The following is a 17,170-nucleotide window of genomic DNA, read 5'->3' on the forward strand; positions in this document are numbered from 1 at the left end:
ATCTAATTGTTAATCATTATAATTTTAGTGCTTAGTTTATTTTAGTGCTAATCATCTATTTTATGCACAATTTATCACCTCTGTGTAACTTTTTAAAGACCGAGCAAACATTTTCACTTTTTATTTCTTTATTGGTCTTTGTCATACCCAGAATGGGGGAGATAGACTTCCCTTGGCATTCCCATGTAAAGAGATGTCAATGACGAACACATCCGAACAAGAGAGTGAAGGATAGAGGGTAATCAGTTCATACATAAAATACATTTACTCTGATAATTTATATCTCTGTCTTTGCGCACAAGTGTCCTCTTCACTTTAAGTCCACATAGCATCCTGTGCTATTAAATATACAAATGCACCTGTGACGGATCGGAAGGAGTGACTGGGTGTGACTCAAGGTTTCAGATTGTGGGCACGGCTGGATAGCATTTTGGGATGAGTTGTGCCGGTCACTTGCTAAATCAGCTTTACATGATGCCACAGGAGGACAGGGGGTTGGCAATGTGGCAGGTGCAAGCTGATTGACAGTATTGGCGCACCGTTTGATAGCAGCTGCGATCACCGTCACTGCCCCACTGCACAGTCCCTGCTGGGTCGGGCGGCAGTCGGCTGAGAATGCTGGTGTTGATGGCCAGCGCGGCCAGCCCATAGTCTGTAAAAAGCACGGTCTCGCGACGGCAGGTGGGGCAGGAGATGAACTTGTACTTGGGACAGGATTCATACAAGATCTGCAGGCACTCCTCACACACCGAGTGCAAACAGGAGAGAATGCGTGGACGCTTCCCAGCGAAGTTGTAGGTGTGTCCACAGGTGGGACAGTCCAGTGGTTCACACGGCATCACCGGGCCTGAAGAGGTGGAAGAGGACGAGGAAGAGGTGGAGGAAGAGCGGAGCACATACTGGTTGACGATTACGTTGTCCATCTTGTAGTGGAATTGGTGGTAACAGATGTCGGACGCACTGGCCTTGCGCTGGGCTAGATAACTGGCTTCACGGCAGAGGATGGGGGCAGGGGGAGACGCTAGGGGTCTGGGTGCGACCGCAGTGTTTCCGTTGACCTCCATAGACAGGTCTCCACAGGCCTGGTTGACGATAACCTCTCCCTCGCCTCCTCCATCCCACGCCACACGGGGAGGTGGGGCATAGCGAGGCTGGGTCACGGGGATGGGACACTCGCGTGGGAACTTCTCAGACTGGATGATCTTGACGGTGTCCATAGGGATGGTCACAGGTTGGCGTCGCAGGCAGGACATTCACTCTTTGTAGTGGTGATCTTGGCAGGGGAACTGTGTGTAGTGTATGGTCCTGCAGATTATGTCTTCAGTGCACTGGGGGAGGACACTCAGCCATTGCAGGGGACATGAGGACGAATGGGCTTGTCCATTGGTGTCTTAAAGCTCCTCCTTGGTCACAGGCTCTGTCACCCTGAGTCTTTGTGTGGCACAGATAGACAGAGACTTCCAGCCAGTGCAAAAAGTCTATAAAAAGCCCTGAAGGACCACAGAAGTCTATGTCTAGATTGAGAGGTCACAAGAAGTACGTTCTCGTTTACAAAATATTCAAGCAACAACTTGCACCCTATTAACTGATATTGCACATATCAGAATTGTTCATTTGAAGCAAATGCATATTCATTAATATTGTTTCTCACAAATTAAATATTTCAGAAGATATCTTGGCAAATTTTCTGTGATTTCAATGATACTGCACATCTATTTTGACACAAATACATTATAGATTTAAATAAAGATTTAATACCTTTAAGGGAATCTTAAGCACTTAATCACGATTTACTATAATACTATCTAACTTTCTCATGGGTTGCTTGATGGATTTTTCGACAGGAAGTGATGCAACCAATGCCCGAGAAGCTACATTCACTCCAGTGTCACAATCACCTAAACCTCCTTCCTGTTTCTGGTCGCCGTTGTGGTTTGACCCTGTTTGGTTCTCGTTTCTTCTCTCAACTAGCTCTTACACCTCCATGACCTTTGTTCTGATAAGCAATGTCATTATTAGGAGATGCTCATGTGACATCGGAAAAATTTGAAGGTGCTCTTCCAGTCCTTAAAAGCCCGGTATTCCGGTGTGTTGAGTTTGATGATACGCTTGTCCAGTCTTCGATGACGTGACAGGTCCTTGAGTTTCTCAGGAGTCTTGCCAGACCTGTCTTCCTTCCAGATCTGTTCCCAGCATGCCTCAGATATGCTGACTTATAGGTAGTGTTGTTCCATTTCCTAGAGAGGAAAATAAAAGAGTTCGGGTGAGACTAATGCAGGGACACAGCTCAACTTTTTAAACGCCATTTACCAGTGCTAATGGGAACACGTCTAAAATGTGTCTTGTCATTTCAGTGGAAAAAAACAGCACTCTGATGAATATATTTTAAGAGATATGCTGTACAACAGCATTCAGCCAGGCTGTGATCTGTGCAACATGTCTAATCACAGCAGATTTCTGGAACCCTGCAGCATCTTTCCCCGTCTGAAAAACCCTCTTTCTCTTCATGCCAGCTGCCATCTGCAGCCTGCTGGGGCACAGAGAGGCTCTGTGGGGAAAAGATGGAGGACCTGAATGCAGAACAATATGTCCTACAGTAATAAACCTGTTGTCACAACATTGTAGAAGCCCCCTATAAAATGGTTGCCAATGTGTAGTCAACATGCTGGTTGCAACCATTTACATAATACAAACATTATCCCCTTTATGATTTATGGAGTGTCTATTTAAACTGAGTAAAAACAGCCCGCCTTGTTGGCAGAGAATATTGGTGGAATAGTGAAAGTGTAAGAACAACATACTTTCAAACAGCGTCTCTAGTGGTGTAAGGTGTGAAGTCTGGCACAGGAAACTGGGGTTCGAATCCACCTCTCGCTGAAAACACTTTTTAACCCTTTTCACATTACAGATCATAAAGGCATTTGTTTTCAATAAAATTGATTTAAGATTTCAAATTCTGTTTTATTCCTAAAGTTTAGGTTTGGGGTAAGGCAAGGGGTGTGGGGCTTTAATATCTCAATAAATTGCCATCATTTTAATCATTTCTATAAATATAATGATGTACGCTCTGTTATTATTGCATAATGTTTAATGCAAAACAATGCTGAGTTGCAAATAGTAACGTTATCTGACACTATTTATGCGTACCAATAGCATCTAACTACTATTTAATTCAAAGAAAATACAGCTTTGGGTTAGTGTAAATAGCATAATGCTAAGAAATGCTACTATTTTCACTAAGTGTAAATAGCACCTACTTCTATTTAAACTTAAGTGTTAATAGCACATGCCTCTGCCTTACATTTATATTTTACATCTCTTTCAACATCAACAACCGTCTTCACAGTAAACCACATCCTTAAAAGCCTTATATTTGTTTTATCATCAGAGCGTGTTAAAACATACCTGTTGTGATATCATTAATATTGGCGCAGCTGGAAAGAAACCATGCATTGCAGTAGACGTCACTAAAAGATCAGTATGTGAGCAGCGTGAGAAATGGCATTTAGATGGAATCATGTGATTAAAAAAACTGTGGTTAGATGTGGTTTGTGTATGCGTGTGCGCTTTATTAAAAAGTAAAGAGTGGAGAGCACACTGACATTTGTAACGCCCTCTGCAGATTTTGCAATGATGAAAGATGTGCTGGGGAGATAATGTAAGAAAAAGAAGCTAAGAGGGAGGGAAAGCATGCGTTCTTTTAATTCACATTATCACTGCTCGAGGTGTAATGTGTATGATTATTAAAGAAGCATTCTAGTTTGTTACATTAGTTGCATTGCTTTGGTTGCAGGTGGAATGTAATAGTGCCTTAATAGTCAGAATATATATTCATATAATAGTCATTATTACACATTTCTGGTGAAAACTAGTCACTCTTACTTTCGTTGCTTGACTAGTTACATTCGGTAGCATTGTATAAACATAATTTAAAATCATGTAAAATAGTCCTGGCTTTAAAACTGAGTATTTTTTCTTTTTGAATACTTCTCTAATGTACAGAGATTATTGCTGAATGTTTGATGTTCAATAGCCATTGATAAAAATTAACAGTACAATCATGTTTTTATCCTGTCGATGAAAAAGCAATAAAGGTTTATGTATAGAAACATAAAATACATTTGTGCAATTCCATGCAAATGTCTTAAAATGAAAAAAAAATCACGTTTTAAGTAAAAGTGAAGTGAAAGTGAACAAGTATGGTCATGAATATTTCCTTTATTATATTGCTTTACGTCTATGCAAATTCCGGTGTATACTTTTTTTATAATAAAAATCATCTAAATGCTCATCACATTGTGATGTACAAAATGTCCAGGATGGCTTAAATTCAGCATTAGTACAGTCACCAAAAAAAAGTAACATTACGGTAATCCATCGTGCATTGTCTTTTCATAAATATGGAAGTTCCAACACGACATGGATGCATCACAACCATAGAACGTCTATCTATGGCCTATTTAAAGGCCTTTATTCCGGTCACCTTAATAAAGATTCTCACTTCGCTTCACACACAGACACGGCCCACCACTCACCATCACCCACATCAGAAACATGCGCAAGCACACTTGTTTTTTGCCCACACCCTGACGAATTATGACTAATCAAACCTAACAACTAGTCATCACAACCTTTATTCATTCTCATTTCTTATCGTTTATTGATTTAGTAACCGAATAACTGAATTAGGATGTTAACACAGGAAACCATCCTCCATTTTCTGGAGGTCTCAGACTCTGATCAGCCAGTTACTGTCAGTCACATTCATTTGAGTTACCACGGCACCGCAGAGCTGCGAGGCAGGGCCAAAAATAACCACACGCTCTCACTGGTTCACACACACATGCAAAGGTGCGAGTAAGCTTTCTGACATCAGCCTTGCCAGCTGGTGCATTAGAGACTAAGAGATGTGAGAAATGAAATGATTCTCACATTCACATTACTGTTTAGTGATCTTCAAACGTGTATGATTTGAAACGGTTTTACATATAAATATGTAAATAAATGGACATGTGTTATATATAAATAAGTAAATACATGGATATTTTGGTGGAAATTTTAAATGTATTTTATAATGTGATAATAAAGAGATCTGGGACAACGGTCATAAGAGGTGCAACATGGTTCAGGACTTTACTTTTAGAAGCTTTATGGCATGATTATGGCATCAGATGATAACTAATATGTACATTAGGGCCGTCACAATAACTGATTTTCATTACTCGATTATATTTGCAAATGAAAATCATGATAATGAAATTATTGTGAAATCTACACTGTATAAAATAACTTAAAAAACTGTAATATTCAGGCTGCTGGGGCACCGGAAAAAATTTAAAATGACTTTTTTGTAAAGTATTATTACATGTTGTTTATGCTACTTTACACGCATTATTAAAATCTATTATTACATTTGCAGTGTACCTTTGTGATTTCCCTTACATGGAAAATAAATCCATAAAATTACAGATATTTTACAGTGTATAAAACTGAAGAAATAAATGATGAGTAAATTTTTGCTATATAACTGAAAATACGAGAATAGGGAGTCCGATAGAGAAAGTTATTTACAGTATTTTTAAGTCTAGTATTACAGTAACAAATATCAATAATCACAGTTACACTATATCACAACTTGTCAAAGCCGATATATTGTGACACTAATACTGTAGTACTGAATGAATACAACATTTAGCATAGTAATATTTACTCTGTTTCAAAGCACACCATCTTACAACCATTATATACAACACGTCTAAAAAAATCATGCCAAAACTTTGACGTATTTGGGTAATATTTTTGTTAGCGTTAGAGATCTTGTGAGCACAAGAGTCTAAATATCCTACAAATTCAAAGTTCGATTAGATTAACTCCTATTCATTTGCCGGCGTATCAGAAGGAGTCTCTCAGCATCACATGTAGAATTTCATGTTTGATAAGACAGGCTTGTCTCTTATGTAAGAGGTTCGTCGGAGAGGCGAAGGCACGAACAGTATTAAAGCAAGCCAAATGCCCGCCGCTCTGTGCAGCACTTTTGGCCCAGCAGACGGGCTTAATGAAATCATGTGAGCATCTGACCCTGTCAGCCGAACGCATGAGCAAGAGGAGGAGGCACAGTGAACAAATGAGAAGGGAGGCTATATGACAACCCTTTGGGAATAAATATTCTGAATTGGAGAGTATATGTTAAGAAATGTAGTAATGTTTTAACATTACCCTTGGTTTGAACAATGTATAATGGCATTTAAGGTACTTGTATGTAGCGTGAGAAATACCTCTTGAGCGCTAAACACAGAAAATGCAACGTTGAGAAGCTCAATAACCCAGAAAACAGTCAACAACATTCTTGACATCATTCACAACCTTATCACAACAACCGGACATCACATTCCAGAACATCCAGGCACCATCACAACACAAATACACACACTATTAAACAAAACTGACTTTAACTATAATGACTTTTTTCATGTTAACCCTTTTATCATATTTTTGTTTGAATGCGAGCAGGTTTCCTGGACCCACATCCTTGTTTGTACAACCATAACAAAGTGTGTAAAATACTTTACAAATGTAATTTTTGTTCCCAATTTAAAGCCATGTAAACAGCAGATACGGGTATCGGTAAGCTCTGTTAAATCTGATTTATGGAAAACGCGAACCTGAACACTCACAAGGGTTAAAAACTAATTTTTATTTACTTTCTTAAATCATTTCTGGGTCTTGTAATCTTTCATATTTAACGTTCTACATTTCTTATTATTGTGGTTTTATTGTAATCTATTGTGTATACTAGCAAACCTGCTGCGAAACTACAGCAAACTTTTAGAGTACATTGTCTTCATGTATACAGATTTGTGGGCATCTGTAATTTAGTTTGTAATTGTTTTGCATCAACTCACAGAAATAAAGTTTTGAAATACTTAAGGTAGGAAATTTACAACATATCTTCATTTAACATGATCTTTTAACATGATTTTTGGCATAAAAGAAAAAACGATCATTTTCATCCATTAATGCTTTGTCGGCTATTGCTGCAAATATAACCGTGTGACTTATGACTAGTTTTGTGCTTCGTGATTATTTAAAGAGAATTAAAGTTGTAAACTATTTATACGATTTTCTGAGAATCTGGGGTGCATTACAAGAATACTGTATAGTTTGTTTGTCTGAGCATCCCAGCCAACCCAACAACAACACTGTTTCAACCAATGGCGTAATTCTTGTCCAACCAATAGAACATCTTTTAAGCAGTCATTTGTTTTGCTGTTACTTTTAGAATTGAATTCTTGCATTCTCCATCAACCTTCATCATCAACACAAACTAATGTAAAACGCTGAAAGCAAGCAAACAGATGGATGCACAGTCATCAGAATATCTGGAACATTCCTGTCCTCACACCCCACTCACTCCCTCTTCTACACACCCACAGATACACACACACACCACCGCAACAAAAATACACACAGGTACCACCCAGCACATTCCGAAAGCACACCCTCTCCTCTTGACCGCCCTGCTTGCTGTCTTTCTCTCTGGATACATTCCACCTGTGCCAGACAGTCCAGTGCCAGCGATGCTATCAGCTGTTCATCTCTAACTTACAAAGCCTGTTCTGAGACCTGCTCTTATGACCTCAGCAAATCTCACACGTGCATTCACAGGATAATCTCACTTGTTTTCACAGGTGTGATGTGTAAACTGTATATATTTTTGCATGTTTCAATGAATACTGAAATAGCATTTAAAACAACGCTTTTTACTTCAATGTTAGAGACATGCTGAACAAATCTGCACCAAAGTAAAAATAAGATGCTAATGATGTGCTTACACAGCTTTAAGAATCTGCTATTAACTGTAAGGGATAGTTCATCCAAAAAATTCTGTCATCTTTACCCACCCTTAAATTGTTTCAAATCTGTATACATTTCTTTGTTCTGATGAACACAATGAAAGATATTTTGAAGAATGTAGGAAAGCAAACCATTGACTACCATTGTAATTTTTCCTACTATGCTAGTCAATGGTGGTCAAGAAGTGTTTGGTTACAAGCATTTTTCCAAATATCTTTCTCTGTGCGTTCATCAGAAAAAAAAGATTTATACAGATTAAGAACGACTTGAGGGTGAATACATGATGACAGAATTGTTATTTTTGGGTGAACTGTCCCTTTAAATTGATATAACGCGCATGTGAATGTGTGTGTCATTTGTCACGTAATTATGTTAAATGCATTTTGATGTGTTTAGTGTATTTAATGTGATGCTTTAAAACATATTGACAGGTATAGTCACATAAAATTACCATAATAGCCCTTAATGCAATTATGTGAGATGAAATGGAGAATTGGTCTGATTCATGAACATAAAACTGCATTTCAATGAACCAGTTAACCCAGTTTACAAAACTCTTTCACAAATCTGACGAATCCAGTACTCAAATCTTCATCAGAATTTAACAATGTAACATTGAACAAATAAAAGACTTCTTCAAAAACAAAGGTTTCGAGGTGTCTTCAAAATGTAAGAAAATGATGACGAGCTTTTCATTAACTATTTCTATGATTCATAAACTATTTCTTATTCCATGAATTTAATTTAGTCTTTTTGTTCATTCATAAAAGTTGCATTCTTAAACCTGTCAATACGTTCATTTATCTATACGTGTATATCCAAACATACTTTACTGTGTGTAAACAAACAACTGTACTTACAAATGCTGGGTACTTTCACCCCATTGAGTCTAATGAAAACATTTTCTACACACATTTAAACCATCAGCTGGATTTGTCCAGGGTCATTTGATGTACCTACTGTGGTGTACAATGCTAGTGAGATCACATTGGCAGTTGATAATGCTTTTCGACTGTAGGCTGTTATAAATTGTTAAACGTACAAGAACAAGATTTTCTGTGGCACATCATGTTCCATTGCAAACGTCCGATTGAGATGAAACAGACAAAGCCATGCAATGCTTCTGGAAAAACAAAATTGGAGCAGATATTTTTGACACTTCGTGGCACGTCATTGAGATGATGTTAACCTGCGCTTAAAAAAAGATTGTGTTTATGTTTATGTGTGTACCCTGCTGTAAAGACTTCAGGTCATGCTAGTTTTAGTGAAGAGGAGGCTGTGTTTAATAATTCAGAAGCTGTCATTCGGAGCGGGCGTCAGCCATTTTAACCACAGTTCATTCAGAAGAGATAGTCTTTGTTCCCTTTGCTTTTACAGATCAGTCTGTCCTTTATACGTGTCACAAAGACCATTACTAACAATGTCAGCAATCGTCTAAGACAAAACAGTGTAATGACAACCGATTAGCTTTAAATGGTTACCATTAGCAGTGATGTTGTGAATTAAAGCAAAGCGATTATTTTACTAACATTTATGACTCAAACTACAACAACACTATATTATATATATATATATATATATATATATATATATATATAAATATAAAACTTAGATTTAGTTTTCAAACCCAAACTATGTTATAGCTGTTCTAAATAAATAAACAAACAAACAAACAAAAAATGTATAAAATAAAACAAAACAAAACAAAATAAAATAAAATACTTGATAGTAATGTAGTCAAGTTGATTAATACATGTTGAATATTTTTCAGTTTGCATAAATTTGCTAAAATCCCATTCAGAAGTTAAACATAATTTGAATACAAAAAGGATCACATAAGAGTTTTTCTAAGAATTTTACAAGATTATACAGAATACATCGATCTAAAGAATAAACCCAAAATTATTTAAATATTTTGAGATATTTTATCCTGTAAAATCTTGACTTTACATTAACACACAAGTTTTTATGTGCAAAGAATACACCTAATAATAGCCTACACCTTCTCCGTACATGGTGACCCCAACTGGCAATAACAATTCTCAAAACAATGTCATTATCTGCCATAGAAAAGCTGATGTTACACAACCTCCGGAGCATAGATGCACATCTAGCTGTCTTCTGCGTCCTCTTTTGAGGTATTGATGAACAGTATCAATTGCTGAATCTTCATTCACAGGAGGCTGAATCTACAATGAGGAGACATCGGGGTGTCTGGTTGATGTTTTTGGGTTGGTTTTAGTATTCTGGGGGTGTGTGCATCTGTGTAAGCAGTTTTTAGTGGGGTGATGTGGGAGGGGTGTGCCAGCAGCGGCAGTTATGCAACCGGATCAGCATACGCAGCGTACTCACTGCAGCTCCCGTGCATGCAACACGCACGCATTTACTCTCCTGCACTTTCTGTGATGTCGGAGAGTGTGTGGATGCTCCATGTGACATGCCCATTCGGATATTGTGAGTCATTGATGTCTGTGTTTGTGTGTGAATGCAATCATGAATTGCAACCTGCCCTGTTTCACAACATGGTCAACATGGCCACACAATAACAGAAGCGCGAGTATTGCATGAGGATGCGGGAGCCAGAAATGCAGAAAAGAGACACGATATGAAACACAAAGACACTTGCTGTGTGTTTGCACACAGATACGGACCAATTCACAAATACAAAGCATATGTGGACATAGATTCAGGAATGAACTGTCGTAAATTTAGTTAAACCTTTAACAATGCATTCATATCACATTGAAAAGAATATGCACGCAAAAAAATAGAATAACATGAGTTATATGTATAATTCATAAGCCTTTATGCATTGGAGTTAGAAATACATTAGGTTACATTATAGGTTACAGCAATGAAAGTCATTTTTAAGAGTCGGCTGAAATATATCCGGCACGTGCTCACGTTTTACAGAATATATGACACACACGCAAACACGCGCACGCACACACACACACACACACACACACACACACACACACACTCACATGCAAATACCCAAGGCACACAAATACACATTTATTCAGCAATCTTACCTGTATTAAAGTGTCTGTTGTATTCTCTAGACTTGTCCACGTAAATCTTAGGTTCGCTCTAGCCCGAGGACACAAAGTTCTGATACTGTTAATATCTCAGGTTCATCTCGTCCTTCTGTATGCTTTCCTTCCCACCAGACGCTCCTGTTGCACGCACGAGGATGGAGGGAACAGTTCCTTCCTTTCTCCACGTTCTGAGAAGGACAGACGGATGGACGGAGGGGTGGAGAGCGGGAAAAGATGGAGCTTGAGATCTCACATGCGTCACAAAGTACCCTCGGAGGAAAAGATGTCAGATGTGCTCTGTTCTTCTTATCCACGATGAGCTGTTTTCTCCAGTGATGGTCGTTCATTCGGTCAGTTGTGTAAGAGGTTCATGGACGTCTGACTGTGTTCTCCTTCTCTTCGACACTCCCAGCTTCTCACTTACACACAAAAATCTTTCTCTACGGCACATCAAGACCATTTGTGTTTGGTATGCCACCTTCTTTCGCTGTCAATCTCTCTCGCTCGCTCTCTGTACATACACCCCCACACACGCACAGAAGCGCACTGACTCACAAGCGACTACTCTGCCTCGGTCTCTCTCTCTCTCTCTCTCTCTCTCTCTCTCTCTCTCTTTCTCTCTCTGCTGCAGTACCTCTGCAGGCTGGATCACGTTTTCTCATTGCCAGAATGAAATTCCAGCCAATCAGAGGCCGCAGCTCTCATCTCCCCCTCCCTTGCCATGCTGTCCTTGTCTCCTGTCTCCATCCATCGTTTTGTTTTGGTGCGAAATCTTTGTTTCACACACACATGGTACGTATGCATCTACACACACTTATACATTTGCATATTGCCATTCATTTGCTCTGGATCACTGTTTGCTCACACATCAGCCCACATCGTATAGTTACTCTGAAAACAAAGCGACACATTTATGGTTGCAATGCAAATGAAAAAATTAATATAAGGGGGGATAAAGATGAATAGGTATAAACTTGTGAAGGTAACTGCCGTGCAATGTGTTGGGCAGTGCAGAGATGCTGGGACAAGAGGAGTGGGTTATGTAACAGACAGATTTTCATCAGTTTGGGCTGTACACATGGCCTTGCCTTGATCTATAGATAATCCAAATCACTTACATGTATTTCTGATTTTTATTTGATTAAAAACAAAACTATTTTACTGTATGTGTGACCTACCACCTTGCTCTTGCCACAGTATTGCTATGTGGTGGTTGGTGGTAGATTTTTAGCACATTGCAGCGCTGTCGCTGGGGTGTTCTATGTAGTTGCTAGGGTGTTGTGGGTCATTATGTACTTGCTTACTCAGCTACTCCATTAGTGTGCTGTGTAGATATGTCTGGGGTGCTTCCTTCAATGTACAGTAAATCTACTATTTGATTACGGTATGTATTTATACAGTATATGTAATAAAGCTCTCCTAAGATCAATTATACAGTACCTCTTGCCTCTAACATAAACATTGCCGGACACCTTTCATGCGTAAGGGTTAATGTTACAGTATAAACCATACTTATTCTTGTCTTAGCAAGCAATAAAACATTTAGGAATAAAATGAAAATGAATGCAAACATAATAAATGTGTTTGTGCTGTAAATGTTTACTTTAGGCTATAATGATGTGTGAAAGCATGTTTGCAAGGGCATGTGTATAATCTCACAGAATGAGAACACCTATCTTCATAAAGGAAAAATCTGGATAGTGTCTGTGTAGCAGCTCAATCTAACTTTGCTCCCCCTGCTGCACGTCACACATTCATGCAGGCTTTTAGATTTATACACACCATTCACACTTAATGCATTTCACCACACGTGCCTTCTTGTACTTAATGCAAAGGTGATATATCCAGTATAATTAACCAGAACACTTGCAATAGCGGCGAACAGTCGTGTAATTGTTGCAATTTAAGTTTTTTACAATTTAATATGCACTTAAGTTTAGGTATTTTGCCAACGCTTATATTCAAAGTGACTCAAAATACTGAGGTAAACAATTAAAAAAATTCTGAGGGAAGAAGTGCTACACAAAGTTAGAACTTTTTTACAGACAAAAGGTGTTGGAAGAGGAAGTGAGTTTTTTATTATGAATTCAATTTATTAAATTATATACATTACATACATTACATTACTATTATTTTATATATTATTATTATATAACATTACATTGCATTACATTACTATGTCATGTTACGTTACATTACATTATTGTCATGGTTCTGCCTCCTTTTGTCTTGATTTTCTAGTCTAGTGGCAAGATCAGGACAGAACCACACGTTTAGCGTGGAGAGAATCGCATTACTGTTGGTTATGACACGATGTGCTTTCTCTCCGGTCTCGTCTATCGCCCCGCCCCTCTCGTCTCATTAGCTTCCCATCAGTGTCTCATTACCCACACCTGCCCCTTGTTATCTCCTTTGTTAGTCTCCCAATTGAATGCCCTCATGTCTATTGTCCTGTGCTCGTTCGTTTTGAAAATGTACCTTGCTTGTTTCCTTGCCGTGTGTTTGCCTCGCCTCACCTCTACCTACCCAAACCCTGCTGTGCCTTATGAGACATTGTGTCGCTGTTTATATTTAGGTTTTTTATGCCCCCTCGTGGGAAGTGTTTTTTTATTCTTGTTTGGTTACCGTGTCTCCCCATCATGGGTCTTTGTTTTGTGTTGTTATTAAAAAATTATTTGTTAACCTCTTCACTGCTGCCTGCACTTTTGGATTGGATTTGGATTGGATTCAATTTATTGTCATTACACACATACAAGTACAGTGCAACGAAATGTATTTTTAGAAGTAAATAAAGCATAACATGGGGGAGGTGAGGAGAAAAACATCTACACAATACACCATAGACAAGACTTGCAACAGGGATAAGTAATCCAGTTCCGACAAGCAGCCATCTGATCCTGCTGCCATGGTGGCGCCGTATACAGACCCGCTTGTCAGGCTGGCGGGTCAAAGCGACGGAGGCGATGGATCTGGGAATGGGTGACCGCCCTCGAGTGCGGCCTATGTTTGTGTGTGTGTGTGGAACTTGAGTTATTCCTACCGATCCTGACAGAACGAACGAGCCACAACTGAACACAGCAGGCTGTGATGGATGCTGTGTGGTCCCACAAGGCTCATCTCTTCTGCGGCATTTGCCAGGGGAACACGGACCTGGGAGGTTATGTGGACAGGTTACTGGAAGCTGCAGAGGAGATTGTCTTTGGAGAGGCGAAACTGGCAGTGATCTTCAACGCCGGTCTCAGGGACCCACTTTCGCAGGCGGAGATGCGGTCGTTGAGACAGCTGGACTTCAATGTTGTGTGGTGGTACGCCACCACCCGACCGAGGTTCAGGGTCTCAGCCCAACCTAGCTACCCATCTCTGCTGGTCGTGATCCCAGAGGGTCGTGCCCTGCAGATCAGGTTTGTGGGCACCGTCACACCATTCGCCTCGCCCTCTCAGGCCTCTCCATCACCAGCTTGCCACCTCATGGAAAGTGTTTTGTTTTGTATTCTTGTCTGGTTATCATGTCCCCCCAGCGTGGGTCTTTGTTTTGTGTTGTTATTAAATCATTTTTGTCAACCTTTTCACTGCTGCCTGCACTTGGTTTCTTCCTATCGATCCTTACAATAAAATTACATCATAACAACCACTGAAATGGTAACATGGATGCTGCATGTCATTTAGTCAGGTACAGTTTAATATTACACAAAAATGTTATATAAATATGTTTTTAAATAACATGCATCATATGACATTACATTTACAAATGATTTACATCATTTCTCCTCGAGCAGGTTTCCACATCAGCAACCCACAAGTCTGGAAACCATCTAGATCTGATCTTCACAAGGTACTGCTCCACTCATCACTCTCAGGTCACCCCACTGCACACGTCTGATCACTTCTTCGTCACCCTCGAACTCGACCTCACTGCTCTGGATATCGCAGATGTCTTACCGATGGTCACTTTCCGGCGCAACCTGAGGTCTCTCCCTCCCTCCTGTTTTTCCTCTGCTGTCTTCTCTGCACCCCCCCCCCCTCTGATGAGCTGTTCCACGCTTTCATCCTGCTTGGACAACATAAGCCCTCTTTCATCTGGACCAGCCCATACATCCCCGTCAGCTCCCTGGTTATCGGATGTACTGCGTGAGCATCACGCCAGCCTCCGGTCAGCTGAGAGAAAATGGCGCAAGTCAAAAGACCCTGCAGACCTCTCTCTCTCTACCAATCTCTTCTCTCTTCTTTCTCTGTAGATGTCACCTCTGCAAAAACAGATTACTTCCACTCAAGGATCTGCAACTCTCCGGACTCTCGAACGCTCTTCAAAACCTTCTCTGCTCTCCTCTGTCCGCCTGCTCCCGCACCTTCATCGGAGTTAACAGCTGCTGATTTTGCATCGTTCTTCGTAAAGAAAACTACTGCCATCAGCAGCCAGTTCTCTACGCCACCACCTGTCGAACCCGCCCACATCCCTGACACGTGTGTGCTCCCGACCTTTTCTCCTCTGTCTGAAGCTGATGTCTACAAGGTCATTGGCTCCAACCACCCTACCACCTGCCCACTGGATCCCATCCCCACCCATCTCCTCCAGGCCATCTCTCCAACGGTTGTGCCTGCTCTGACCCACATCATCAACTCTTCGCTCACCACTGGGACATTTCCCACAGCGTTTAAAGAGGCCCGCATCACACCGCTTCTAAAGAAACCCACCCTGGACTATACACTGCTAGAACACTACAGGCCTGTCTCCCTTCTTCCCTTCATCGCCAAAGCGCTGGAGCGAGTTGTGTTCAACCAGCTCTCCTCCTTTCTCATGCAAAACAACCTCCTGGACAGCAGTCAGTCTGGGTTCAAGACTGGTCATTACGCAGAGACTGTACTGCTCTCAGTCATCGAAGCCCCGAGACTGGCAAAAGCATCATCCATGTCATCTGTGCTCATCCTGCTGGATCTGTCTGCTGCCTTTGACACTGTCAATCATCACATCCTCCTGGCTTCTCTCAGTGCTATGGGTGTCTCTGGAATGGCGTTGCAATGGTTTGAGTCCTACCTCTCGGGTAGGTCATTCAGAGTATCCTGGAGAGATGAGGTCTCCGCGTCCCAACAGCTCAACACGGGGGTGCCACAGGGCTCAGTGCTTGGACCGCTACTCTTCTCCATTTACATGCAATCCCTCGGCTCGGTCATTCAGAAGCATGGCTTCTCCTATCACTGCTATGCCGAAGACACACAACTCTACTTGTCATTTCAACCGGACGATCCGACGATCGCTGCTCGCATCGCGGCATGCCTGAGTGACATCTCCCTTTGGATGAAGGATCATCACCTGCAGCTAAACCTTGCAAAAACGGAACTGCTTGTGATCCCAGCCAACCCAAAGATTCACCACAACCTTGCCATTCAACTAGGCTCATCAACGATTACACCGTCCAGCACAGCCAGAAACCCGGGAGTGGTAATCGATTATCGGCTTAACCTCACAAGTCATGTTGCCAGCACCACCCGGTCCTGTAGATTCATCCTCTACAACATTAGGAAAATTAGACCTTTCCTATCGGAGCACTCTACGCAAGTCCTAGTCCAGGCTCTTGTCCTGACCTGTCCAAACTGGATTATTGCAATGCGCTTCTGGCTGGACTTCCTGCTTGCACAAACAAACCTCTCCAGATGATCCGGAATGCGGCGGCAAGAGTGGTCTTCAATGAACCGAAGAGAGCGCATGTAACTCCGCTCTTCATCAGGTTACACTGGCTCCCTGTTGCCGCCCGCATAAAGTTCAAAGCTATGATCCTGGCCTACAAGACCAACACCGGATCTGCACCATCGTATATCCACTCGCTAATGCAGATCTATGTTCGTGCCAGATCACTGCGGTCTGCAAAGGAACAACGACTAGTGATACCATCGCAAAAAGGAAAAAAGTCACTCTCCCGTACCTTCTCTGGATCTGTTCCACATTGGTGGAATGATCTACCAGCTGCTACAAGATCAGCAGACTCGGTTGCCATCTTTAAAAAATGCCTGAAAACACATCTCTTCCGTCAACACGTCGCTGATTGATTTTTCCTAATTCTCTTCCCTTTCCTTCTTTATAAAAAAATAAAAAAACTTCCTTACCTCACTATTCTTTGTATACTGTGCTAGGCTTTAATGGACTAGTTTGATGCACTTATGTATTTTGTTGCCTATTTTGTTATAATTGCTTCCAATGTTTCCTCATCTGTAAGTCGCTTTGGATAAAAGCGTCTGCTAAATGACTAAATGTAAATGTAAAAATGATTAAACCAAATTTG

At 40.7% G+C, this 17,170-nt stretch overlaps 1 protein-coding gene across 11 annotated transcripts; it reads right to left on the reverse strand.

Annotated features, from left to right (window-relative positions):
- Positions 1-106: 106 nt before the first annotated feature.
- rnf208 (ring finger protein 208) lies at positions 107-11,524 on the reverse strand. Of its 11 annotated transcripts, none has more exons than XM_079448929.1 (4): positions 3,406-3,536; positions 2,802-2,883; positions 2,311-2,548; positions 134-2,237 (listed from the first exon to the last, which is right to left on the reverse strand). In XM_079448929.1, exon 4 carries the CDS (start codon positions 1,251-1,253, stop codon positions 468-470), a length of 786 nt encoding a protein of 261 aa, XP_079305055.1. In that variant the 5' UTR covers positions 1,254-2,237; positions 2,311-2,548; positions 2,802-2,883; positions 3,406-3,536; the 3' UTR covers positions 134-467. The 11 variants fall into 11 exon arrangements, with proteins under 11 accessions (XP_079305056.1, XP_079305055.1, XP_079305058.1 ...); XM_079448932.1 differs by having other exon boundaries at positions 134-1,514; positions 1,759-2,548; positions 3,406-3,484; XM_079448933.1 differs by having other exon boundaries at positions 2,449-2,548; positions 2,802-2,893; positions 3,406-3,484.
- Between the last annotated feature and the right edge of the window lie 5,646 nt (positions 11,525-17,170).

Source organism: Barbatula barbatula (assembly GCF_947034865.1).
Source record: "Barbatula barbatula genome assembly, chromosome: 24".
Taxonomy (NCBI): domain Eukaryota; kingdom Metazoa; phylum Chordata; class Actinopteri; order Cypriniformes; family Nemacheilidae; genus Barbatula; species Barbatula barbatula.

Coding starts and splice junctions, on each gene's coding strand:
- rnf208 (XM_079448930.1), bottom strand. CDS start 1,253: ATGTCCTGCCTGCGACGCCAACCTGTGACCATCCCTATGGACACCGTC.